Consider the following 27,079-nt stretch of genomic DNA (forward strand, 5'->3'; position numbering starts at 1 on the left):
GGACTCTCAACCACTGTGCCACCAGGGAAGCCCTGTTTTTTTTTTTTTTTTTTTTTTTTTTTTTTTTTTTTTGATATTGAGCTCCATGAGCTCTTTGTATAGTTGGGAGATTAATCCTTTGTCCGTTGATTTGTTTGAAAATATTTTCTCCCATTCTGAGAGTTGTCTTTTCGTCTTGCTTATGGTTTCCTTTGCTGTGCAAAAAGCTTTTAAGTTTAATTAGGTCCCATTTGTTTATTTTGTTTTTATTTTTGTTATTCTAGGAGGTGGGTGAAAAAAGATCTTGCTGTGGTTTGTGTCAAAGAGTGTTTTTCCTATGTTTTCCTCTAAGAGTTTTATAGTGTCTGGTCTTACATTTAGGTCTTTAATCCATTTGGAGTTTATTTTTGTGTATGGTGTTAGGGAGTGTTCTAATTTCATTCTTTTACATGTAACTGTCCATTTTCCAAGCACCACTTATTGAAGAGGCTGTCTTTCTCCATTGTGTGTTCTTGCCTCCTGTGTTGTAAATTAGGTGCCCATATGTACGTGGGTTTATCTCTGGGCATTCTATCCTGTACCATTGATCTCTATTTCTCTTTTTGTGCCAGTACCATACAGTCTTGGTTACTGTAGCTTTGTGGTATAGTTTGAAGTTGGGGAGCCTGATTCCTCCAATTCCGTTTTTCTTTCTCAAGATTGCTTTGGCTATTCGGGGCCTTTTGTGTTTCCGTATGAATTGCAAGACTTTTTGTTCTAATTCTGTGAAGAATGCCATTGGTAATTTGAGAGAGATTGCATTGAATCTGTAGATCACTTTGGGTAGTATAGTCATTTTCACAATGTTGATTCTTCCAATCCAAGAACATGGTATATTTCTCCATCTGTTTATGTCATCTTTGATTTCTTTCATCAGTGTTTTATTGTTTTCTGAGTACAAGTCTTTCGCCTCCTTAGGCAGGTTTATTTCTAGGTATTTTATTCTTTTTGTTGCAGTGGTAAATGCAGTGTTTCCTTAATTTCTCTTTCTGATTTTTCGTTGTTGGTGTATAGGAATGCCAGAGACTTGTGTGTACTAATTTTGTATCCTGCAACCTTACTGAATTCATTGAGTAGTTCTAGTAGTTTTCTGGTGGCATCTTTAGGATTTTCTATGTATAGTATCATGTCATCGGCAAACAGTGACAGTTTTACGTCTTTTCCAATTTGTATTCCTTTTATTTCTTTTTCTTCTTTGATTGCTGTGGCTCAGACTTCCAAAACTATGTTGAATAAGAGTGGCAAGAGTGGACATCCTTGACCTGTTCCTGATCTTAGTGGAAATGCTTTCAGTTTTTACCATTGAGTATGATGCTTGCTGTGGGTTTGTCATATATGGCCTTTATTATGTTGAGATAAGTTCCCTCTCTGCCCATTTTCTGGAGAGTTTTTGTCATAAATGAATGTTGAATTTTGTCGAAAGCTTTTTCTGCATCTATTGAGATGATCATATGGTTTTTACTCCTTAATTTGTTGATGTGGTGTATCACATTGATTGATTTGCTTATACTGAAGAATTCTTGCATCACTGGGATAAACCCCACTTGATCATTCTGTATGATCCTTTTAATGTGCTGTTGGATTCTGTTTGTAGTGTTTTGTTGAGGATTTTTGCATCTATGTTCATCAGTGATATTGGTCTATAATTTTCTTTTTTTGTGATATCTTTTTCTGGTTTTGGTATCAGGGTGATGGTGGCTTTGTAGAATGAATTTGGGAGTGTTTCTCCCTTTGCAGTTTTTTGGAAGGGTTTAAGAAGAATTGGTGTCAACTCTTCTGTAAATGTTTGATAGAATTCGCCTGTGAAGCCCTCTGGTCCTGGACTTTTGTTTGTTGGAAGACTTTTAATTACAGTTTGAATTTCATTACTTATGATAGGTCTGTTTATATTTTCTAATTCTTCCAGGTTCAGTCTTGGAAAATTACACCTTTCCAAGAATTTGTCCATTTCTTCATGGCTGTGCATTTTCTTGGCATATAGTTGTTTGTAGTAGTCTCTTATAATCCTTTGTATTTCTGCAGTGTCAGTTGTGATTTCTCCTTTTTCATTTCTAATTTTATTGATTTGCATCCCCTCCCTTTTTTTCTTGATCAGTCTGGCTAAGGTTTTATCAATTTGCTTATCTTCTCAAAGAACCAGCTTTTAGTTTTATTGATCTTTGCTGTTGTTTTCTTCATTTCTATTTCATTCATTTCTACTCTGATCTTTATGATTCTTTCCTTCTACTGACTTTGGGTTTTCTTTGCTCTTCTTTCTCTTGTTTTAAGTGTAGGGTTAGATTGTTTATTTGAGATTCTTCTTGTTTCTTGAGGTGAGATTGAATTGCTATAAACTGCCCTCTTAGAACTGCTTTTGCTGCATCCCATGGGATTTGGGTTGTCGTGTTTTTTCATTGACATTTGTTTCTTTGTATTTTTTAATTTCTTCTTTGATTTCTTCAGTGATCTCTTGGTTATTTAGTAGTGCACTGTTTAACCTCCATGTATTTGTGTTTTTTACAGTTTTTTTCTTGTAAGTGGTTTCCAGTCTCAGCGTTGTGGTTAGAAAAGGTGCTTGATATGATTTCAGTTTTGTTAAATTTAGTGAGGCTTGACTTTTGACCCAAGATGTGATCCATCCTGGAGAATGTTCCATGTGCACTCGAGAAGAAAGTGTATTCTGCCACTTTTGGTGAAATGTTCTATAAATATCAATTAAATCTATGTGGTCTGTTGTGTCATTTAAAGCTTGTGTTTCCTTATTTATTTTCTGTTTGGATAATTTGTCCATTGGTGTAAATGGGGTGATAAAGTCCCCTACTATTAGTGTGTTACTGTCGATTTCTCCTTTCATGGTTGTCAGCATTTGCCTTATATGTTGAGGTGCTCCTATATTGGGTGCATAAACATTTATAATTGTTATATCTTCTTATTGGGCTGATCATTTGATCATTATGTAGTGTCCCTCCTTACGTCTTGTAACAGTCTTTATCTTAAAATCTATTTTATCTGATACAAGTATTGTTGCTCCAGCTTTCTTTTGATTTCCATTTGCATGGAATATCTTTTTTCATCCCTTAACTTTCAGTCTGTATGTGTCACTTTCAGGTCTGAAGTGTGTCTCTTGTACACAGCATATATATGGGTCTTGTTTTTGTATCCATTCAACCAGTCTGTGTCTTTCGGTTGGGGCATTTAATCCATTTACATTCAAGGTTGTTATTGATATGTAGGTTCCTAGTACCATTTTCTTAATTGTTTTTGGTTTGTTCTTGCAGGTCTTTTTCTTCTCTCGTGTTTCCCACCTAGAGAAGTTTCTTTAGCATTTGTTGTAAAGCTGGTTTGGTGGTGCTGATTTCTCTTAGCTTTTGCTTGTCTGAAAAGCTTTTGACTTCTCTATGTAATCTGAATGAGATCTTTGCTGGGTAGAGTAATCTTGGTTGTGGGTTTTTCTCTTGCATCACTTTAAGTATATCCTGCCACTGCCTTCTGGCCTGGAGAGTTTCCACTGAAAAATCAGCTGATGACCTTACTGGGATTCCTTTGTGTGTTATTTTTTGTTTTTCCCTTGCTGCTTTTAATATGTTTTCTTTGAATTTAATTTTTGTTAGTTTGATTAATACGTGTCTGGGTGTGTTTTTCCTAGGGTTTATCCTGTATGGGACTCTCTGTACTTCCTGGACTTGGGTGACTATTTCCTTTCCCATGTTAGGGAAGTTTTTGACTGTAATCTCTTTAAATATTTTCTCAGACCCTTTCCTTTTCTCTTCTTCTTCTGGGGCCCCTATAATTCAAATGTTGGTGTGTTTAGTGTTGTCCCAGAGGTCTCTGAGGTTGTCTTCAATACTTTTTTCTTTATTCTGCTCCTTGACAGTTATTTCCACCATTTTGTCTTCCAGCTCACTTATTTCTTCTTCTGCCTCAGTTATCCTGTTTTTGATTCTTTCTAATGTAGTTTTCATTTCAGTTACTGTGTTGTTCATCTCTGTTTGTTTGTTGTTTAGTTCTTCTAAATGTTAAACATTTCATGTATTTTCTCAATCCATGCCTCCATTCTGTTTCTGAGATTCTGGATCATTTTTACTATCATCACTCTGAATTCTTTTTCAGGTAGATTGCCTATTTCCTCTTCATTTATTTGGTCTTGTAGGTTTTTACCTTGCTCCTTCATCTATTACACATTTTTTTGCCGTCTCATTTTTTTTCCTTTTTTTTTTTTTTTTAATGAATGATATTGCATTCCTGTCTTACTGGTTGCTTGGCCTGAGGCTTCCAACGCTGGAGTTTGTAGGCTATTGGGTAGAACTTGGTCTGGGTGCTAAGATGAGGATCTCCTGGAGACCTCACTCCAATGAATATTCCCTGCGGTCTGAGGTTCTCTGTTAGTCCAGTGGTTCAGACTTGGAGCTCCCACTGCAGGAGCTTCGGCCCAGGCCCAGCTCATGAACCGAGATCCCGCAAGCTACGTGGGGTGGCAAAAAAGAGAACAATAACAAAGTAGAAGATAAAATTAGACTAGGAAACTAACAGATATATTGAAAAGAATATAAAATTAAAAATATAGATGAATCAACAACTGGAAGGTACATCAGTACCACAGTAGTAAAAAAGAGGGGGAGGGAAAAAAAATGGGAAAAGGCCTTGGCTGTGGAGGGCGGTGCCTAAACAAGGGCAAGGTTTGGGTGGTGGGCAGGGCCTATGCTCAAGACCCACAGGGCTGGAAAAGGCCCTGGGGGCTGTGGGGGGTGGGGCTTAGGCTCAAGGAACAGAAGGGGCCCAGGCGTGCCCCCACCCTTTGTCTCAGAGGGCAGGGGACCCTACCTGGGAGCCCAGCAGGCCTCCTGGGCTCGAGTGGGGGGGCAAACGCCCTCCTCTCCTGCTCCTCCCGTCCTGGATGGTTCCTCCCGCCTGCCTCTTCTGATCTCCTCAGCCTCCCTCCTGTGCCCCCAGGGACCCATGCGGCCTGAAGGGGCTTTGGAAGGCAGGGGATCAGCCTGGGAGCTCAGCAGGCTCCCTGGCCCGAGTGGGCCAGAAGATCGCCCTCCACTCCTCTCCCACTCCTCCTGGAGGGTCCCTCCCCCCTGCCTCTCCTGATCTTCCCAGCCTCAGGGGTGCCGATCCTGTCTGGCCTCCACTTCTCCTCCCCGCTCAGTCCCCCCTACCTCCTACTGGTTCACTTGGGGCTTCCTCCCGTCTCCTTGGTCATCACAGTCCCCCGCAATGGCCGGCAGGTGCCCTGGTTGTGGGGAGACTCCAACGCCGTGTCTTCCCACACTGCCATCTTGGCTGTGCCTCCCTGTGCAGTGTATTTTAATCACATTATTAAAGGAGATGATCAGCTTCAGACCATCTACTTATTAGTTTACAAGGGAGTGGAATGCAGTTGCCCCTTTATTTTCTTTTGTCAGGGTAGAGAGTGATATGGTGTTATCAGAAATTTTTAATGCCATATCAAGGCAGTGAAGCAACATAGCCAAAAGTGTTTCTCATGAAAGTTGTAAACGCAGAATTCCAATGACATTTTAAGAGTATCTCAGGAAAACAAGTTAGTTTATCTGCAAATGATTCACTCTTCCTTTCCTGCCCACCGGAATTGGGATTCATTGATCCCACTTTGCACAAAGAAGCTTCTGTGCAAAGAGTGAACATGTAAATGTTTTTGCATCATTTTTTTTCTCCTTAGTTTTCATGCTCAACATTTAGAAATAGTTGCTTTGCAAATGATTCATTTCAAATTTTTATAATGCGGTTGTATTAAAATTGATAGTATTGCAGGTATTACATGCTTATTTGAGAGCTGGCCCAGAAAAGCTGCAGCCTAGTATAGAAAAACAAAACAACCCCCAAAAGCAAAAAAGTGAAAACCCCTATCTTCTGGATCATGCCCAGAGGAGTCTGAACCTGTAGAAGGGTGACGAGTCCAATTGTTTCCTGGAAATTAGTGCTACTAAGGCACGTTCAGCCTGTCTCATTCCGTTGGTGAGCTTGGTCAGTCTCTGTACACTGCCTCGCACACGGGTGCCCTCTTCTGGAACACTGAAGGCAGGACTGAGAAAAATGAGTGAGGTGAAAGGTTCCCTGAGGAGGCAGACCTTCTAGGTGACGCTTCCTAAAATTCATCATTGGTAAAGACTGAATTTTGGCCTCTGTGCTGAGTTTTGATTATTAGGTTTTGTTTATGGTTCTCTTATAAGGGCCCTGAAATCATTTGTAGGTAAGATGCAGTCCCATCTAGAGAAATGTATTCTATATAAACATCAAAAATGGGTTCATTTGAGGCAATTTTCTTTAGGAAAATCAAGTATTCATTGATACTTAGAGCTAATATTTGTATATGATTACAAATAGCAGTTTACATTTAACAAAATACTGATCTCGCCTGATCATCCAAATAACCAAGTAGTAATCTTAGTGGTGCAAGGGGTGGTTGTAGTGATGAAAATGGGTCTGGTGATGGCAGCTGACATTTATTGTTTACTGAGTGCCAGACTCTGCCCTAAGCATTTACACAGATCTTCTCATTTAATCTTCATAGCACCTCGTTCTTTCCATTCTGTAGATGAACAAACTGAGGCTCACGGAGAACAATGAACTTACCCACAACTGGTGGCTGATGGAACCCATGTTTGAACTTGGCTAACTGGAGCTTTTCAACAGATACTCGCTTTTAGCATCTTCTAAATTTATAGTTGTTCCTTACTGGCAAACTGAGTGCTTGCCTGGAGAATCTCATTAATAAATTAAGGGGACCTCCTAATTCTTTCACTGTAATGGAATTTTATTCAGATGAATACTCTGCTAGACATATTTTTAGGGTGGCACATTTCGGAGTTCCTTGGTCATATAGACTCTCACCCCGTGATGGCACCCATCAGTGTGTGGGCAACTGCTGTGCCTGTACTGAGTTCCCACAGGTAGCTCCGCCTGGATATACTGTGGGCACTTTATACTTACCATGTCTTCAAGTCTTTGAATCAAACTCAGGGTCTTTTCTCCTCTGTCTCCTGTTTTTCCCCATATGCTAGCACACTCTCTGCTCTCTCCTTCTCTAGCTCCCTTCCTCTCTTCTTATCCCTCTCACCCCCTCCCTCTCCCTCCCCCTCCCCCCTCCCCCTCCCCCTGGTGTACATTCCTTCTTCTTCCTGAGGTAAGAAGAGTGCTGAGGCCTGTGTCAGGCCAACACTGTGCCTGAGACAATCTGTAGAAAGCACTACTCCCAGGCTTAACCAGTATTAGATACTGTTAGGTAAATGGCACCACTGGAGGTGCTGTAGCTGTTCTGAATAACCTCATTTACGTTTCCCTCAAGATTAGGTGTAGAAAACTGCTAGAGCTCATCAATGAATTCGGTAAAGTTGCAGGATACAAAATTAATACGCAGAAATCTGCTGCATTTCTATACACTAACAATGAAAGATCAGAAAGAGAAATTCAGGAAACAATTCCATTTACCTTCACATCAAAAAGAATAAAATACCTAGGAATAAACCTACCTAAGGAGGCAAAAGACCTGTACTCTGAAAACTATAAGACACTGATGAAAGAAATCAAAGATGATACAAACAGATGGAAAGATATACTGTGTTCTTGGATTGGAAGAATCAATATTGTCAAAATGACTATATTACCCAAGGCAATCTACAGATTCAGTGCAATCCCTACAAATTACCAATGGCATTTTTCACAGAACTAGAGCAAAAAATTTAAAAATTTGTATGGAAACACAAAGCAATCTTGAGAAAGAAAAAAAGAGCTGGAAGAATCAGGGTCTCTGACTTCAGACTATACTACAAAGTAATGAAGACAGTACGGTACTGGCACAAAAACAGAAACATAGATCAATGGAACAGATTAGAGAGCTCAGAAATAAACCCACACATCTATGGTCAATTAATCTATGACAAAGGAGGCAAGAATATACAACGGAGAAAAGACAGTCTCTTCAATAAGTGGTGCTGGGAAAACTGGACAGCTACATGTAAAAGAAGGAAATTAGAACCCTTCCTAACACCATACACAATGATAAACTCAAAATGGATTAAAGACCTAAATGTAAGACTTGATGCTATAAAACTCCTAGTGGAAAAGTACGCAGAACACTCTTTTACGTAAATTGCAGGGATATCTTTTTGGAGCCATCTCCTAGAGTAATGGAAATAAAAACAAAAGTAAACAAATGGGACCTAATTAAACTTAAAAGCTTTTGCACAGCAAAGGAAACCATAAGCAAAACAAAAAAACAAACTATGGAATGGGAGAAAATATTTGCAAAGAATGTGACCAACAAGGGCTTAATCTCCAGAATATACAAGCAGCTTATGCAGCTCAATATCAAAAAACCAACAACCCAATCAAAAAATGGGCAGAAGATCTAAATAGACGTTTCTCCCAAGAAGACATACACATGGCCCAGAGGCACATATAAAGGTGCTCAGCATTGCTAATTATTAGAGAAATGCAAATCAAAACTGCAATGATGTATCACTTCACACTGATCAGAATGGCCATCATCAAAAAGTCTACAAATAATAAATGCTGGAGAGTGTGTGGAGAAAAAGGAACCCTCTTACACTGTTGGCGGGAATGTAAATAGGTACAGCCACTATGGAGAACAATATGGAGGGTCCTTAAAAATCTAAAAATAGAGCTACCATATAATCCTGCAGTCCCACTCAGGGACATATATCCAGAGAAAACCACAATTCAAAAAGCCACGTGCACCCCAGTGTTCATTGCAGCACTGTTTACAATAGCCAAGACATGGAAGCAACCTAAATGCCCATCGACAGAGCAGTGGATAAAGAAGATGTGGTGTATCAACAATGGAATATTACTCAGTCATAGAAAAGAATGAAATAATGCCATTTGCACCAACATGGATGGACCTAGAGATTATCATACTAAGTAATGGGGTTAACATATACATACTACTATATATAAAAAAGATAACCAACAAGGTTATCTTTTTGTATCTTGTATAGCACAAGGAACTATACTCAATATTTTGTAATAACCTATAAGGGAAAAGAATCTGAAAAAGTATATATATATATATATATATATGTGTATGTATTACTGAATCACTTTGTCATACACCTGCAACTAATACAACTATGCTTCAATAAAAAAATAAAATAATTAAAAAAAAGTTTTGATAAAAGGAATATGTTTTTAAAAGATTAGATTAGGTGCTACCTCTGCTCTGCCTGAGAAATAAAGGCTATAGATAATGATGGCCAAGAAGATTTCCTTTCCTTTCTTAGAGGCAATTTATGCTTCTGGGTTTTAAGTGTATCTCACTTACGGTGTTGTACTTAGAACTCTTCTTGACTGACTTCATTCTGGCTTCCCTGAGTCTGCTGGTTTCAGGCCTCTGTGACTGCATCCTCAGCTTGCAGAATGGCAGCCGGGTCATAGTGCTCCCTTCCAGTTCTTTTATTCCACTTGTGACTGGAGTTGTTTCCTTGCCCTCTTTGGGATTCTTCTGACTTGCCTCTGACTAGCTTATGTATGAAACTGAACTAGGTGACTGTTGTTGTTTTCTAAATGCAGGGGGCGCACCTTAGCCTAGTTTATTTTTTTATCCTAGTTTTATTACCACAATTAAATAAAAAATTAAAGACATTAAAAAAATTTAGATTCAAAGAAAATATGAACTAAGACAGTGTATCTGGTACCCTCTGCTGATGTCAGTCTCCTTAGAACTTTTCGGGATCGGTTATACTGAACTAGAAAGTTAGTGCCCCATGTCATTGCTGGCAGAACGCAGAAGACCTCAAAGGAAGTGGACACGGCTGCTTGCTCAGTTCTGCGTTCTTTTAACAGATGGCTGTTGAATAACCTCAGCCTACTCTTCTGATGTGGATACAAAGTGAAGTTTAAGATAGTGGTAGGTGAGAGAGGTGGGACTTTAAAAAAGCAGAGCTGTAATATCCAGGTGCTCTGAGAATGCAGCCGGGGGGTTGGAGTACGAGTCTTAGAAAAGCTGTTATTTCACTTGGGTTCTTGTAGGATCATTGAGTTTGCAGAATTTTGGGAACCCCAGGATTTTAGGGTGGGGGTGACAGGAGTGGCAAAGGTAAGGACATGGGAAAGGGGTGTAAGAGCACAGCTTACGTCTCTGTGCGGCCCAAGCATGAAGACGATGGAGGTGACTAGTCTAAATGGGCAGTTGGGGTTGGCTTGTGAAGGGCCTTAACGACATGCCGCAGAGCATGGGCTTTTACCTTGTGTAGGATATTTGTGAAGGAGACGTTTTATCACATCCATGGTGGCAGTATGCAGGCTGGGAAGGAAGGGTGAAACTGCAGAGAAAAGAGGGTTTTCCTTTTGTGTTTGAAGGACATTAGGGAAGAATCAGCAGATCATAGTCAATTGAGAGAAGATCTTGATAAGACAATAGAAAAATAGTAGGAATAAAAATTAAATCACAGAAGCAAGTCGAAACAAACCCAGAAGGAGTCTGATCGAGAACAAGCATTCAGGAGATAGGGTTACCAGATAAAGTCAGGATGCCCAGTTAAATTTGAATTTTAGATAAATAATGAATAATTTTTTTAGTGTCAGTACGCCCCATGCAATTTTTGAGACATACTTTCACTAAAAACTGTTTTTTGTTTATTTGAAATTCTGATTTAACTGGGTGTCCTATTAACGCAGTAATCAGTATGATAAAAAGGTTATGAAAAGGCCTGGTGGTCAGACTCAGTGATCTGATCCTTCTTTTGATGATATTGATGATAGAGTGTAACCACATATGTTTGGAGGTGTGAGGTGTAGGCCTTAGTGAAGCATTTATATATATCACAGGGAGAACCTTTTGGGAAGTCTTTTCTATATTTAAGTGACTGGTAAGGATTTCACCTTAGGAGATTTAAGTCACTTGATCAAGAAGAAAAGCGGAACTGTAGAAAAGAAGGGAAAATTCAAACTATTGAAAGCACCTAACACTCAGCAGACTAGATGGAAAATTCAAACTGTTGAAAGCATCTAACACTCAGCAGACTAGATGGACAATGTGTTGTGTATTCCAGGAAACAAAACGGGGGTGTCCCTCCCGCTGAGAGGGGTCATCCAGTTTGCTTTATCAAGTGTGAACAAGGCAGGGCTGCCATTGTTGTGTATGCTCTTGGTATACAGTGGACCCTGTGTTCTGGCTTCTGTTTTTATTAGTACTGTAAAAACATTACAGAAACCCCAACAGTAAACACTTGCAAGAGTTTGAGGTCATAGTCATATGACCTCACAGGGAGCCAGGTCCTTGGAAGCCCTAGTGGACCAGCAGACAGTGGAGATGGGGGATGAAGAGTCCTGGGAAGGGGCTTGTGAGAGGAAGCATGGCCCAGGCGCACCCTTGGCTCCAAGATATGGGTTCTTGGTGTCTGTCGTACTGCTGGTGAGTTGGTATTGCCATCATACTGCCAGGCTTTCTGACTTAAAAGGGGCAATCTCTGTTCTTGTTCATGTTCTTCCATAAATTGTGAGTGGGGCAGAATGAAGCCATCTAGGAATGGAAGTATTTATCTTCATTTTATTCCTTATTTTCCTTTTTACTGGAGGTTTTCTCAAGAAGATCCAGAGAAGTCTGGTTCATACACATTTTTAAATTACCTCCTTCTGGTGAATGTGAGGAAAATGAGGTGAAATAGACTGGGCAGGATAGGAGAAAGAGGCAGCAAACATGAGGAATGAGAAACATAAGGAATAGGAATCAATACCGCATTTAAAAAATACAATGTCGTTAGGATAAGTCTGTTGTATTTGAACAACATCTTTGCAGTACTATGTATGTGGTATAATTACTTTTTTTTATGGAGTGATTAAATACATGCCGGTGAATTTGCCCTGAGAAGTGAACAATGCTAAGTAGCAGTTTCATTGAGAAGAAAACCCTTTCTTTGCCATTGTTTTTTCTACACAATAGCTAATATGCAGAGTAAGAGAACGCACGGGAGCACAACTCCAGGGATTTTCTTTTCATAATTATAAAAACTACTTGATTGTAACTCAACTAGTCGATTGTAACTCAACTAGTTTTTAGAGTAAATATTTTACATTTTCACCACTTATTTAGGAAAACACAAAGTATGAGCTGACCTTTAAAAGAAATGTCCTCTATGAATTTACTGACAGGTTTGCTGTATATAAAAATTTAATATCCAGTTTTCTGATAGCATAAATTGCACAAAACTGGCTGGTAATGTGAACTTTATAAAGGAAAGTTTAGGATGAAAAAATATTTAAGTGTATTTACACGAAGAATTCATCATAATGAAGCAACTTATTTTAATTGGTGGGTATTTCTTTTGGAAAATTGTTTAAGGTGGCTGATTGCTTAGGGAGGGTTACCAAACATCTTGGTTTGCCTGAGTCAGTTCCGATTTGTGTCTGTTGTCTTGGTGTTGACTGTGGTTTAGCATTTGACTTTGACTTTAAAAAAATGAAGTATTATCATTAATAGTTGCAGTAGAATAAGCCAGCATGGGTTTGTAACCTTCCACTTTGTACTTTCAGCTTCTCCACAGTCTCATCTGGAATGCTTGAGTTGACGTGTGCATTGAACAGAAGTTTCACATAGTTGAGTCTAAAAGACTATGTGGGATACTCTCTCTCCCTTTTCCCTCCCCTTACAGCTCCTTTCAGAGATAGCTTGTGCAGTGCTTGCTGATAAGTGAGCTTGGAGAGGGGCTGCTAGAGTCTGGCAGTGGTTGGGGACTCTGGGGACTCCGCAGCCCCCAGGCGCTCCTTGGTGCACCAGCTGGTTGTGCAGTAGCCCAGCTGCACTGAGTGATAGTGAAGCTGCCAGGCTACCACTTAGTTGGTGGATCAGTGGGAAATGGGAAATTGTAAGTTACGTAGAACAAGTGACAAAATAGAGATTAAACAGTTCTGTTTAAAAATGTCTTCACTTTGCTGTAATGATTTTTATAAGTTTACAACTAATTTTTTTTATTGGTAATGCTTTTTTTTTTTTACCTTGTAACAATTATAACTCCATATTTAATGATTTTATCATCCCTGTTTCCTTTTCAGAGTGTCCTGGTTTAGACAATAAATTGTTCTCTACTTACAATTCGGGCCAAGTTAAAGAGCTATGGGATAGGGCAAGGGCCTGCAGACTAGGATTCAGTGTAGACTGGAATGACTTTTACATTTTTAAAGGTTGTGAAAAAACAACAGAAATAAAGAAGCATGTGTGACAGGGTCCTTATGTGGCCTGCAAGTCTGAGATATTTACTCTCTGGTTCATTGCAGAAAAATTCTATGTCTGCTTTACAGTCTACAGTAAGTGTGTTGGAAGACTACTTAAGCACAAGTAGTTTACCATGAACATAGCTTTGTACTGTTGGAAGTCCAAAGGAAGGTCTGGAAATCACAGTGTTCTTGGTTTTAGTGTTACAGATGCATGCTGCAGCACCTGGCTAGAGCAGAGGTTCTCACAATGTGGTTGTGTGGCTTCCTGAGACCCTTTCAATGGGTTTGTGAGGTCAAAATTATTTTTATAATAACAGTGCAGCACTGTTTTCCTTTTTCACTGTGTTGATACACACTGATGGTACAAAAGCAATGGTGGGGGCCTTAGCACAAATCAAGGTAGTAGCACCAAACTGTTCTAGTTGTTACATTCTTCATTGCCATGCATTCAAAATAAAAATAAAGGGCAGGGCTTCCCTGGTGGCGCAGTGGTTGGGAGTCCACCTGCCGATGCAGGGGACATGGGTTTGTGCCCCGGTCTGGTAGGATCCCACATGCCGCGGAGCGGCTGGGCCCGTGGGCCATGGCCGCTGGGCCTGCACGTCTGGAGCCTGTGCTCCGCGGCGGGAGAGGCCACAACAGTGAGAGGCCCGCATACTGCAAAAAAAAAAAATAAAAAATAAAAAAAAATAAATAAATAAAGGGCAGTTTCACCTAAAGATGTCCTTGATAAAGCAATACCAATTAATTGCTTTTCAACACTTGGGTACCTGCCTTTTTAATTTCACATGCAATGAAATGGAAAATATGCATGAAGTGCTCTCTAGGAACAGCACTCATGTAGTTTGAGTTGTGGGCTATAAACTAGTTGCTTTTTTCATGGAAATGCCATTTTCCTTCAAAGTCTGACAAACTGTGGTTTTGGCTAACATTTTCTTGAAAATAGAGTTACTTAATTACTTTAAGGAAAACAACCGTCAGTTTTTGTTGCCAATGGTAAAACAAGTTTCAATCAAAAATTAGAATTTTGGAAAACTTGTATCTACCATCAAAAGTTTAGCAGCTTCCCAGTACTTAAAGACTTTTCTGAGGATATTAGTGGTGACATTAATAAATGTTATTTTTTAAAATAATAAGATGTGTCAACAGATATTTTGCAAGTGACCAGTTCATGTGGCAGAATCATGCCTGGGTAAGATGCATTCAAAGTGTGAGAACTTTTTAAAAAAATTAATTAATTAATTTTTGGCTGTGTTGGGTCTTCATTGCTGCATGCAGGCTTTCTTTAGTTGCGGCGAGCAGGGGCCACTCCTCATCGCGGTTTGCGGGACTCTCACTGTCGTGGCCTCTCCTGTTGCGGAGCACAAGCTCCAGATGCACGGGCTCAGTAGTTGCGGCTCATGGGCCCAGTTGCTCCGCAGCATGTGGGATCCTCCCAGACCAGGGCTCGAACCCGTGTCCCCTGCATTGGCAGGCAGACTCTCAACCACTGCGCCACCAGGGAAACCCGTGTGAGACATTTTTAATATGAGTACAAAAAGTTCACTGATACAAGTTTAGATTCTATATTGCAGCTAACTTTTAAGAGACTACTACCACTTGTTCTATTTTGGCATCATCATATGAAAAAAGAATATCCACAATTAAGGATATTAAAATACTCCCTATTTTTCTAACTAAATATTTCTGTGAGGCCAGATTTTCTTAATATTTTCAACCCAAATGATGTATTATTACTGAGTGAATGTAGAAATGGCTGTGAGAATCCAGCTGTCTTCTAGTGTGCCAGGCATTAAAGAAATTTGTAAAAGATGTCAATCACTGTTGCTTGTCTCATTAAATATTATGTTATTGTTTTGGAAAATATAGTTATTTTTAATAAAAATGTATTATTTATATTCATGAAATGGATTTATTATGTTTAAATGAATATTTGAATTTTTCTGTTTTAATTACTCATACAGTGAATATCACTAGATATAACCTACATACATAGAGGTCTTTGGAGTCCTCTATACTTTCAAGGATATAAACGTCCTGAGACCAAAAGGTTTGAGAACTGCTCATCTAGGGTTTAAGTAATCACTTCTCTAGTATGTTAAGATATAGCAACTGAAAATACTTTTATGAATAATTAAGCATAAGATGCTATCCTTTAAAATAGCTTTTTCATTTGTTCTACAACATTGTGATAATTTCATTAGCTACTTTCCTTTTTGCCACACAAGGACACTCTTTTCTGTTCTTTTGTTTCCTTCTTTATCAATTCTCACAGCAATGCTGGGGTGAAAACAACACTGCTAGATGCGCATTCTGAAATGGGGAGTACTGAAGTTCTGGAAAAGGAAACCTCGGGAAGTCTCAGTAATGGTACCAGCAGCAACGTAGAAGCAGCCAAAAGGTTGGCCAAACGTCTTTATCAACTAGACAGATTCAAAAGATCGGATGTGGCAAAGCACCTAGGCAAGAAGTACGTCCCATTCCAAGGATGGTGTCTGAGTGTATCCTTGTAGGCGTGTGTGCGTGTTCTGATGGCTTCAATTTTAATAACCAAGTCTATTCTGTTTTCTTATAGCAATGAATTTAGCAAACTAGTTGCGGAAGAATATTTGAAGTTTTTTGATTTTACAGGAATGACACTGGATCAGTCTCTCAGGTATGATTAAACATCACTTCTGTTCTTCTTTGCTTCTAAATAATTAATTCTGAGGAGAGAAAATAATGTGCTGAAGCTAAAATCTGATTTTTATTTTTTTAAACCCACAGTTACTTTGTGATCTTAGCTCAGATTGTATTACAGATATTAAACATGGTGAAAAGTGGGAAAAATATATTGTTTTTATGAAGTCACACATGAACTCATATCCTGCACCAAATAGACGACCTAGTAAAGAATGGTGGCAAAGTAAGTCTTGGAGAAACGGAATCTGTGGGAATTTGGTTTTTGAATGCCTTAAAAAGGCAGTTTACAGACTGTAGAATTAGATTTTCCCTAATCATTTTTTACAATAGCCAAATAGCCCTTTAAGACAGTACTTTGGAATTAACTAATGAATGGGATAAAAATGAATATCAACATAATAATCAGCAGAAAGTATCTGTAAAACTGTTTCAGACAGTAGCGCTTTTTGCTGATCTGTTCAAGTGAAAGTGTTGGAAACACACTGACCCTCACATCTCACACGATACCATAGTATAAATTTCTAAGCACAGCTGAAGGTAAAATCAAGTAAGCATTAATCTTATAAACTTTATAACGTGTCACAGCCTGGAGGAATTCTGAGATCATCTTGTGTAATGCTCTAGTGTTACAAATCAGGAAACTGAGGCCTGGGAGGTGAAGGGAGGATGTTCCGTTAGAATGCACAGCAGTGAGTTAGTCTCTGGCTCTTTGCATGAATCAGGGGTACTCATAGGTTTGTCAGTGAAAACAGGTAAGGGTGGGGGAGAGAGTTGTATTTTTGCTTTGCTCTCTCATGTGGTTTATAAAAAAAAGTTAAGAAAAATTAAAGTTAGATCAACATAATTTAGATGAACTACAGATAAGGAAGACAGCAACACTTTCATCATTGAAATATGTTTTATTGTATGTTTCTTTCAAAAGTAAGATTTCTTAAGGCATTTTAAATGATTTTTTCCTTCCCATCTCATGTTTAGGTAAATGCATCTACTTTGTCAAGTGAGGGTCCTGGATACATCTATAACAGACAGTACTCTCAGTGACTCTGATCTAGATCGATCTAGATTGGTATTCCTAATTTAAGAAATAAATTAGGGTTTTACTTTCCAATTTCTTCCTCATGTAGCAAGTTAATAATATATGGTGGTGATAATAGGCAAAATAAAATTAACAGAAATCTACTGTGCTAATGGAAAACTGATGAATTCATAAGAGTGCTAACAAAAGTTCAAGATGAAAAAAAAATTACATAGGACTGAGTGAACTGATGAGGATGATTATAATTTTTGTGACTTTCTGTTTGAATAATAAAAAAACAAGTCTATTGTGCATAAGACGATATAATTGTAATTTTAATAGTGGGTCGGTGGTGATTACAGTCAAGTAACAAAATGATAAAAACCTGTGATCTTTGTCAAGTTTTAAAACATAGTCTACAGGGGACTTCCCTGGCGGTCCAGTGGTTAAGACTCCACACTGCCAGTGCAGGGGGCGTGGGTTCGATCCCTGGTTGGGGAACAAAGATCCCACATGCCACATGGCATGGCCAAAAAATTAAAAAAAAAAAAAAGTTTAAAACATAGCCTACATGGTTATGCATCCAGACTTGTGTTCTTTAGTTTTTATCCGACTGATCTTTTAAAATGGCTGCTTGACCCTTAACGTATGTGGAAATCACCCACCTTCCCAAGGCTTTTTTTGATGTATTGGCCACCATGTTATTGCTCTGTCATCTTTTATATAGACAGTTCCTATAATATAAACATCAATATAAATTTATATTGAATGGCCATCTAGTAAGTGATTTAAAAAAATAACTGTAGAATATCTTACTTTGTATTGTTAATTTCTTATGTTTAAATGAATTAACTTTAACCATCAAACATAGAGAGTATGGTAACATTTTCTAAAAATTCACCTTTTCCCCCTTAATTCTTTTTTAGGTATTTCTTTAAAGCATTTTCTCTTGTGGGAGAAACCCAAGAACGAGAGAGAGTTTTAGTACACTTCTCCAATAGATATTTTTATTGTAACCCAGATACCATTGCTTCACAAGGTAATCTGATGGAAATGCTTGAATTTCTTTCTTATAACAAGGGCTATTTTCCTCAATGTGAAGGTTACATTTTATTATGGAAAATATGGAAACTTATACAGAAGAAAATGAAAATCATCTAGTTATCTCTAATTACCTAGAGATAACTGTTACTAACAGTTTGATTTACTTTCTTCTAGTCTATTTGTACAATATTTTATGTCAAATTGGAATCAGTACAGAGTTTTGTTTCCTACTGTCTTTCCCTTTCATTGTGAGCATTTTCTCATGTTATCAAATATTCTTTACAAGCCATGATGTTTAATGGCTGCATGATATTCTTTACTCTTGTTTTAGTTACTTTTACTCCATTTTTCCAGTTCCATAGTATGACAGTATACTTTCTTTAAATTGCTCATGGTTTGTCACTGAGATTTTATGTCAGTGTGCATTGTAATAAGTGAAATGCTAGTTTTCTTCTTTCTCCTTCCTATACACTGATCTCTAAGCTTCTTGATGAAGTGCATGTATAGTTTTATGGTTAGTTCTGGAAACATTTGCAAATCTCACTGGAGTTTGTGATGTGTCTCTGGTGCTTTTTTTGGACATTCATTATTACAGCACTGACCACTGACTCTGGTTTATGATTTTAATGATCTATATTTGTGTTTACTATTTTAAAAAGCAACTTTAAACTATTTAATTTTTGATATACCCTATGAAGAGAGGTCATTTCTCTGTTCAATTCTTGTAATAAAGCAAAGTTTTCAGGGTTTGAAGTCAAGCATATTCACTTACAATTGGAGTATCTTTCATAAACTTACAAGTTCTGGAATAAATCACTGAGACTAGATGCACTAGAAATTATACTTATCTCTTCGCTTCCGTATTGCCGGTAACGTCGTGTCAGTGTACTTTATATTGACGAACGTGATTGCTCCTGCTGCCTCTGCCCTGCGGGCTGTAGCTAAATTAACTGATTGTTAAAGTCACATTCCTATCCGTAAAACAGGAACTGTCTTTATTCCTTTGACTATATGTAGACCATTTATTCACTGTCTGTATCACTGTTGGCCTTGACTAGAGAATGAAAGGTATAGAAGTGGATTGTTTTTATTAGAACCTTCTTCAAATCTAAGAAGACGTTGACATTACTAAGTGAAACAAGGACTACGGATTTGTGTACTCATTTGGCTGTTGATAAGGATATTTGAGAGTTAGCTGCTCAGTTTTATAAATACATTCAAGAATTTGTTTTATATATATTTAGAATACTGGAATACATACACTTTTAAGCATTTAGTAGCATCTACTTAGAGATAGTCCACTTAAGAGAAATCACCTACTGAACTCAGAGGCATAGTTTGGAAGATAAGCTATCTTTAATTCATGAATTAAGTAGTTGGACAAGCTTTTTTGTATATTTAGTATAAATTAATAAGATTTTTCTGCATCTGCAACTGCTATTGTCTACTTTACTTGGATTGAGAATTGCAGGGAGAGAATAAGAACTAATCCTAAGGTTTGGAAGTGAGAAGCTTAACTCTTAGTGCTTTTTCTTTTCCTTTCTAAAGTAAGAAGAGAAAGTGATGTTTCCATATAAGTGTGAAATGACCTTGCTGGTTTGGGTAACTTTTTTCCCCTAAATATTAATTTTTAAATCTTCAGTGATTATTTCAGTATTTCACTTTTGTCTGATCCATAGCATCCTGGACCAGTCAACCTAAATGTTGCCTTTAAAGAATGGCAAGAAAAAGGATAACTATTTCTGTCTATATATTTTTAGCCAGAGAACTAATACCCAAAGAGTAAACATTGGAAGATGCAAATCTTGGTTTTCTTTAACTTTTGCTCCTTTCCTAATTCACTTTCTTCCCAGAAAATAAAAAAAGTAACAGTATTAAATAATTTATTTTCATTTCTATATCTTATAGAAAATTGAGAAACTTTAAATAAAAAAGATAAATATTATAATTTTACTATCCAGAGATAAAAGTCTCTTAATATTACGTTATATATCATTCTAGATGTATTATATTTAAATAGAATCATACTGCATATAATGTGTTTTTCATGTAATACTTTATTGTAAAATATCTTTCCATTTCAACATGTATACTTGGACCACATTTTTAATGACTTCAACATAACAGAATTGTGTTTTAGGTGGGTTGTATTTACTCATTCCCCGTTGTAAGCAGTCTTTCTTTAGATATCCTTGTGTTTTGGGTAGCTCCTTATTTCATTAGTATAAAGCCCTAGAAGTAGGTTTGCTGTGTCAAAGGACACTGTTTCAAAGCTTTAGATATATACTATCAAATTGTCCTCCAGAGGTAGGAATAATTTACTTCATCACCAGTAGAGTCCAAATCTGTGCATTGAGATCCTTTTAATAACTTTTTCTTTATCTATTTTGTGTTTCCCCAAATGAATATGATTAATTTTGTCTAGCCACAGTATTGCGTTTTCATAGGTTCTTAATTAAGCATAGGTATGCTATTTTAATGATACTGAGGAGTCCAACAGGCAATAGTGAATTAATGCTTTCTGTCCTTGTCTCTTTTGTTAGATGGAGTCCATTGCCTCACCTGTGCAATGATGCTTCTTAACACAGATCTCCATGGCCATGTAAGTGTAGGTGTGTGAAGAGCTGTCTTACAGAGCTCCAAAATATTTTGGGCTTATCTTTGCTTCTGTGTTCATACGTGTTTATCCTCTGCCTCCCTTTACCTCATTCTCTACATGGCAGGTAGGTAAGCATAAACCTTTGGAAAAAGAAATAACTTATTCTACATGCTAGCACTGAACACAATTTTAAGTGAATTCCGTACGCCTACACGTCTGGAGTTGTTCTAGCTGTAATGTGTGTTCTGTATCTTCTTTCTCCACTAGATGGCAGAGACAGAGCTTTTATTTATGCTTTTTGTTTTTGTTTTGTTTTTTCGTTAGCTACTAGGGTTGATACAGAATAGTGGAAAGAGGATATAAGTTAGATCTGAAAGTGTCGACTATGTTTTCACTAAATATAGTAGTAAGTCTTAAAACTCAGACTTTTTTACACTCCTCAACTTACCTGGTCTTTTGCTAGTTGAAATATCAAGGTAATCTACCGTCTCATCGTCTATTTAAAGTATAGGATGAACTTACAGAATTTAGAATTGTATGTAAACTTTCACCTTTCATAGAAGTGGAATTTTAGCATTTACTTGAACTGTTCATATTAGAGAAAATAAGAATGTTTTAGTTAAATATAGGTCAACATGTACTTAGCACAAAAATTATTTCATAGTCCCAGGTCCATTTATTTTGAAGAGAAAATCATGTTTCTTATAATTAAAGAGTCTACATCATCCCTTGATTTGCTGTATGATTTATCTTACAATTAAGAAACCACATTAAAAGAACTAAAACTTAGATATTGGTCCTAATTTGTTCTGCCATTCCAAAAGGTCCCACCTTATTTTAAACATGGTGCTCCTTTTTAAGAGAGGCAAAATGGAGCTGTATGGGGTCATTAAGATGGACTGGGGGGAAGAATGGTTCTACTATCAAGAAAGTGAAGGAGAAGATACAGTGATAGAATCATAATTTCAACATCGTCTTCACAAATCTCACAATACTCAACTAGGAAATTCCTTCTGCAGTTTGCAGGAGGTGAATTTAGAGCACGTTAGTGACTTGTAGGCATATGTAACTTGTGTCCTGAGATTATATAGGCTGAAAATGTAGATGTTCTCAGGGGACATTTGTGGATAATATGTCTTGTGGAAATGAAGGTACTGGGATTCCCACAGTGTGAGCCTTGAAATGAGTGTTAGAGTCTAATATTCATTCACCTTGATATGGGGATGACCAATCAGTGTACTGTCCTAACCTCTGTTTTCCTGTTAACAGTGAAGCACATTTTCATTGCTTTCTTCTCTGTTCATCTTGTGATAACAGCTGCAACTCTGTTCCCTGCTTTTCCTCCCACTCAATTTCTTAACCTAACTGTCAGCTGAAGGAAACACTTTTGATTATGCTTGTCCACATATAAACATTAATCCAAGCCAGTGCGTCCCAGCACGAGGAATCATCTTCACATTGGATATCTTGAGGTCCCATCCACATATGGTAGTTGTGCATTTACTCTCTTTTGACTGAGAAAATGTGTAATAATGAAAAAAAGAATCCAGTAACAGTTCGATTCTTATTTAAAGGTTGGGGATGTCATAGAACTTCTATGGAGGTTGCTAGATTTGTGGGGATTTATTTCTATTAAAAGCTGGATTGCTTTTTAAAAAGCTAATATTGCTTTAATAATACTTTCAAATAAACATGTGTCTTATTAATCACAATAATTTGAAGCATAGCAGTAAATAAAGGTGTGAGGTTTGTTATTTATTCAGATAACTCCGCATGCTTGATGTCCAAACAAGCCATGGGCACCCCAGGGCCTCTTGTACACAGGTTCAGAACCACAGATCTTGGATTTGCTTTTGTCTTCCACATTTGAGGAATTAAAAGGAGATTAAATGATGCACTTCTTTTTGGCAACTAGGATATAAGAGACAGTTTATATAAATGAACAGTTTAATATTATCTTGATTTATGCCAATAGTACATAATAACAGCTGGCAGAATTACATATGAGGGAGAAAATTATGAATGCAAGTAAATCTCTCTGTATCGCCTTCAAAATCATGTTTTTAGTGATTATTAGTTCTCAGGTTTGTTTTTAAAAATGTGTGCTACATACTTCGCATTGTCTGTCGTTTAAGTTTTGTATATTAGACTTTTTTATTCTTATATACAATGCATGCTGTTACAAGTCTGTTGAAAATATAGTAGCTGTCATAAAAACTAACTGTGTGAAAATGTGTTTCTCTTCTTTTCCTCCTCTGGATTCATTTTAAAAATAAATTTTCCTTCTAGGTGGTAAGTTTTTAATTCATAATTCTGGATATAACTTCTCTTGCATTATGATTGCCTGAATTATGTTACAGGGTCTGACTTATTGAAAGTGAATCATTCATGAAGAGTATACAGTGAATTATTTCTAACATCTTCCCCTTTCACCTTCTCCTTATGCTGTACTGCCTAGGTCATCACCTCTCATTACTTAGTCCAAAGCTGGAGTAATCCTCTTGGGAAATGAACCAATAAACCACTTCCCTTTTCTTCCCTACCATTGTGTCATAATAACAGTACAACAGCATGACCTTTCTAAGAAGTGCTGAGACAAGCTCATCCCATCCTCATGCTTTCAGTGGGGGAGGTATAACCTGGGAGGTTCACTTCTTACAGCTGTTCTTTGTGAATCTGCCTGTGCTTAGGAATGATGTGTTGAAAATGCACTGGAATGGGCCTTTGTTCTTCCTGCTAATCTTAGTAATAGGATGGTAGAAGGTATACTAATACAGTGAGTCTAATACAGTGTCATATGTTGGAATGTCTTTCTAGCTTCCTTTTTTCTAATTTATTCTGTCATTAAAGAAACACTTGTAGCATGTGCACTCCATTCCAAGTTCCCTGCCATCTGGGTAAGGATCAGAGGCCATATCTCACTCTGGTAGTGCTGGTGAGGCTAACCTCCCTTAGGTTAACTGCAGAGGTGGTGGTAGGTAACTGAGGTACTGTGGTGGAAAAGCACCGGGGGTCTCTTAATTACACACCCTTCACTAAGTGGGCTCAGATGTTATGGTCATTTCACTGGAGCTAAGAATGGTGATTCCCTTCTGAACCTACCTTTAAAAATATGAATGATTTATCATTATTTTAGCAATAGTATGGACTTGCTTTTACTTTTCTGCAAGTGGTTTACTCACTTAGATTAAATAAGTATTTTATAATTGTGGTCACATTTGCTAAGTAATCTCTTATTTTTAAAATGCCTCTTCATATCTGAAATCTATATGTAAATTAGACTTTTGCACATACAGATCAATATCTATCAAAACAAACTGTAAGGCTTATTTTTCTCTTGCTATGTTGGAACTAAGGTGTATTGAATATTGTAACTATCAACGAGGAAGGAGTTGAAACTTTTTTTTAAAGCCTTGTATTTTATTGGAAATGGCATGAATAAAATGATTTATCATTTTAGAATAAACTCCAACCTTTTCCTTTTCTGGACTTATCTTCAGATGTGCTCTGTTAACTAAAAGTAGCTCTCTTGTACTTCAGTCATAGTCGAGCTTCAGCCTCCTGAATCTGAGGCTGAGGCTGAAGACAGGTAGCAGGGACAAGACAGTAGTCAAGAGCTTCTTACCAGGACTGGGTCCTGAGATGGGAGGAAATTTTAGAAATAGAACTGAGTTGCAGCAGAGACTGGGGTGGATAGGGGCACAGTAGTTGGCCAGTGTCACAGCTAAAAGTTGGAAGAGATCCACAGGATGGTGCTGCCCAGGTCAGGCCATGGTCAGAGGCAGTAGCCAGGGCATTATTTTAAGTCAAGATTTTGTGACATAATCTCCCCTTTAACACTTAGGCCTGGGATTTTTAGCAGCAGTTTTATCTGAGGTGTGTCTCCGCTTTCTAGCATTGACAGAGCCAGCCCACCCTGTGCATGGGGTGTAGCGAGTAGGGTGTGGTTTCTCTGGAGTGGTGGCTTCCTGTCTCGGGCTGGGCATCCTGCAGATGCTCTATCCTTGGGATACTTGGCGTGCATCATCTTCAGTAGTCTGGCTTTGTTGTATGAGGCAGGACCTTATTGGCTCTTTTTGGTGTTGGGTTATAGGTTGGATAAGGGGTAAAACCAAGGCAAGTATACCATACTGGTAGGGGGAAGAAAGAAGTCAAGGAATAAAGTGTAGGTTTTGTAACAGAATAATGTTAAGGTGTGTGTAGTGTGTAGTTCAGTTTGAGATAGGTCATAGGAATTCATTATTTTTCAATCTGTAAACTACATTGATAATTGTGAGTTTCTAATTCATAGATTGGCTTTCTAGGATGCTAGAATTTTGAATGGTGGGTAAAATATTTGGTTTATTATCAGAAGTGGAAAATGACTGCTGTAAGAATTGTGATTAAAGACTTTTAATGCTTTTACTTTTCATATTGTGCTATCTTATATTTCCACCCTTAAAAGCAGCACAGATCTCCATGAGGTTGCTAGGTAGTTATTGAATAACTCAGGGACTCTCTGTGGGTTTCTGCGGCCATCTTCATGGTAACCGGCATCCGCTGTGAGTGCGTTTTGCCTCTGCCGTCCCTCCCTCCTGCAGAGCTGTCTTCTCTGTGGACCCCTCTTTGTGTCCATGCTGCCGCATTTCCTCAGTGTCCTCTTCCAGGAGAGCCCGCCCTGGCTCTGAATTCTTTTTCTATCGGATTTCCAGCCGTGGGTGGTGTTCATTTCCATAAGCCTCCTTCCCTTGGAGTCCTCTTTTCCACCTCCCTGGTGCGAAGTCTTTCTTTCACCTCGTGGGGGCTCCCCAGCCACAGTGACTCCACCAGACTCGCATCACTGTCACATTGGCAGCTGCCGAGATTTTAATAGGAATCCTTATTTAAGCATGTTAGAATTAATCATGCACTGGTGGATTTTCTTGGCTTCCATGACTCCTCAAAATGAAAGCCTTCCTTTCCTTTTTTTTTCTTTCCTCCATTCCTTTCTCCCTGCCCTTACCCCCTTCTCTTTCTTTTTTCACTTTTTTTTTTGTAGTTTTACTTTTTTTTAGAATCAGTTCATACTTATAAAATACAAGCTATAAAAGGATAGCTTTTATCAGTTGAGTCAGTGGGGCTCATTTAGGGGCCTCGGATTATCTCATTGATACATTATTCAACCACTTCATCCCTTCTCTTTCTTACCATTATGAGCTTTTCACATTTGCACTGCTCATTCGTAGATGGTGATAAAGGAAAGCAGATGAAACTCTGTTAAGTCAGGTTTTGCTCTTTCTTCCTGCAAATAGTTTGGGGAGGGAGGGGGAAATGAGGATGAGGAAGGTGACTGAAACCTCTGACCTCTAATCCCATTATTTTCTTTAATGCCTGTCTAGACAATCAAGTTAGAAGTAGAGGTTAGTCTTTGTAATTTGATAATGAGGGCAGTCTTTTTCTTTATTTTCTCAAATTTTAGAGAAACTACTTTCTATGAAGCAATGATAGAAGATGCTACTAAATACTTCTCAGTGTTCTCAGGATTCCCTTATACTCTTAAAATATTTCGAGGACCACCAAAAAGCTTTTACTTATATCTGATTTACCATATTAGAAACTAAAATGGATAATTTAAACATTTTATTAAATCATTTAAAATAGTATTAATAAACCAATTAAATGAATAACATGCTTTTTTATGAACAATAATTATTCTTAAACAAAATTTAGTGAAAATAATAGCATTTAAAATTTTTTGCCAATCTCTTTCATATTTGGTTTAATAGTAGACTGCTAGATTCTCTGCTTCTGCATTTTGTCTTTTGCAGTACATCACAAGTCATGTAGCTTCTAGAAAACTCCACTGTAACTTGCGAGAGACTGAAAAACGTTTTTATTATTATTATGAAAATAGGTTTGACCTCCTGGACACCCTGAACAGGATCCCTGAACCACACTTTGAGAAGCACTGTCTTGCAACATTATTTTCAGTTGCCATATATCTTTTTCTTCTTTATGCCATTTCTGGCTCCTTTTTCAATGGCAGTGTGTTACACAAGTGGTAGGAAAAATCCCAGTAATATTTCAAATATATCTAAAAGTTGAACTTTTAACACTTACATTAGCCTTGTTTTTGGGGTTTATGAAAGAATACTTTAAATATTATAGCTATAGTTTCCTGGTTTGGAAATTTACAAAGGATCCTGCTTTGCCAACTAATCATGTATAATTTAAAAAAATGGACACCTGAGGGCAGCAGAACACAATTAAGCTTATTTGATAGCGATGCATACAAAACAAAAGCAAAATAGGAGCTTTTAGCAGAGCTCCAGAAGTGAAGTAATTACCAGATCGGTAGTATGCTTTTTCAGCACTTACTGTAACATGTTGCAGGAGGTGGAGTTGTCATGTGGGAGGGTATGCCTGCTGTGTTTTAATATTTCAAGATTTATGAAGCCAGATTTTACCAATGGATCATGAGAGCTTTTAGTTTCTCTGAAAGCATGTTTTCCACAAAGTTTCCAGACTTTACGCTATTAAAAATGAAACATTTTAGGATTATTTTGCTAATTCTTCAACCTTTCCATCAG

The 27,079-nt window shown here is 37.8% G+C and overlaps 1 protein-coding gene across 6 annotated transcripts in view; it reads left to right on the forward strand.

Annotated features, from left to right (window-relative positions):
* Nucleotides 1-27,079, forward strand: part of PSD3 (pleckstrin and Sec7 domain containing 3) — a 567,622-nt gene that overhangs the window by 247,984 nt on the left and 292,559 nt on the right. For all 6 annotated transcript variants that reach the window (XM_060086127.1, XM_060086126.1, XM_060086131.1 and 3 more), the window contains 4 exons: nt 15,467-15,661; nt 15,767-15,847; nt 17,815-17,927; nt 20,476-20,534. In XM_060086127.1, coding sequence (XP_059942110.1) covers nt 15,467-15,661; nt 15,767-15,847; nt 17,815-17,927; nt 20,476-20,534 — 448 coding nt within the window. The remainder of the gene's footprint in view (nt 1-15,466; nt 15,662-15,766; nt 15,848-17,814; nt 17,928-20,475; nt 20,535-27,079) is intronic.

This window comes from Mesoplodon densirostris, chromosome 20 (genome assembly GCF_025265405.1).
Source record: "Mesoplodon densirostris isolate mMesDen1 chromosome 20, mMesDen1 primary haplotype, whole genome shotgun sequence".
Taxonomy (NCBI): Eukaryota; Metazoa; Chordata; class Mammalia; order Artiodactyla; family Ziphiidae; genus Mesoplodon; species Mesoplodon densirostris.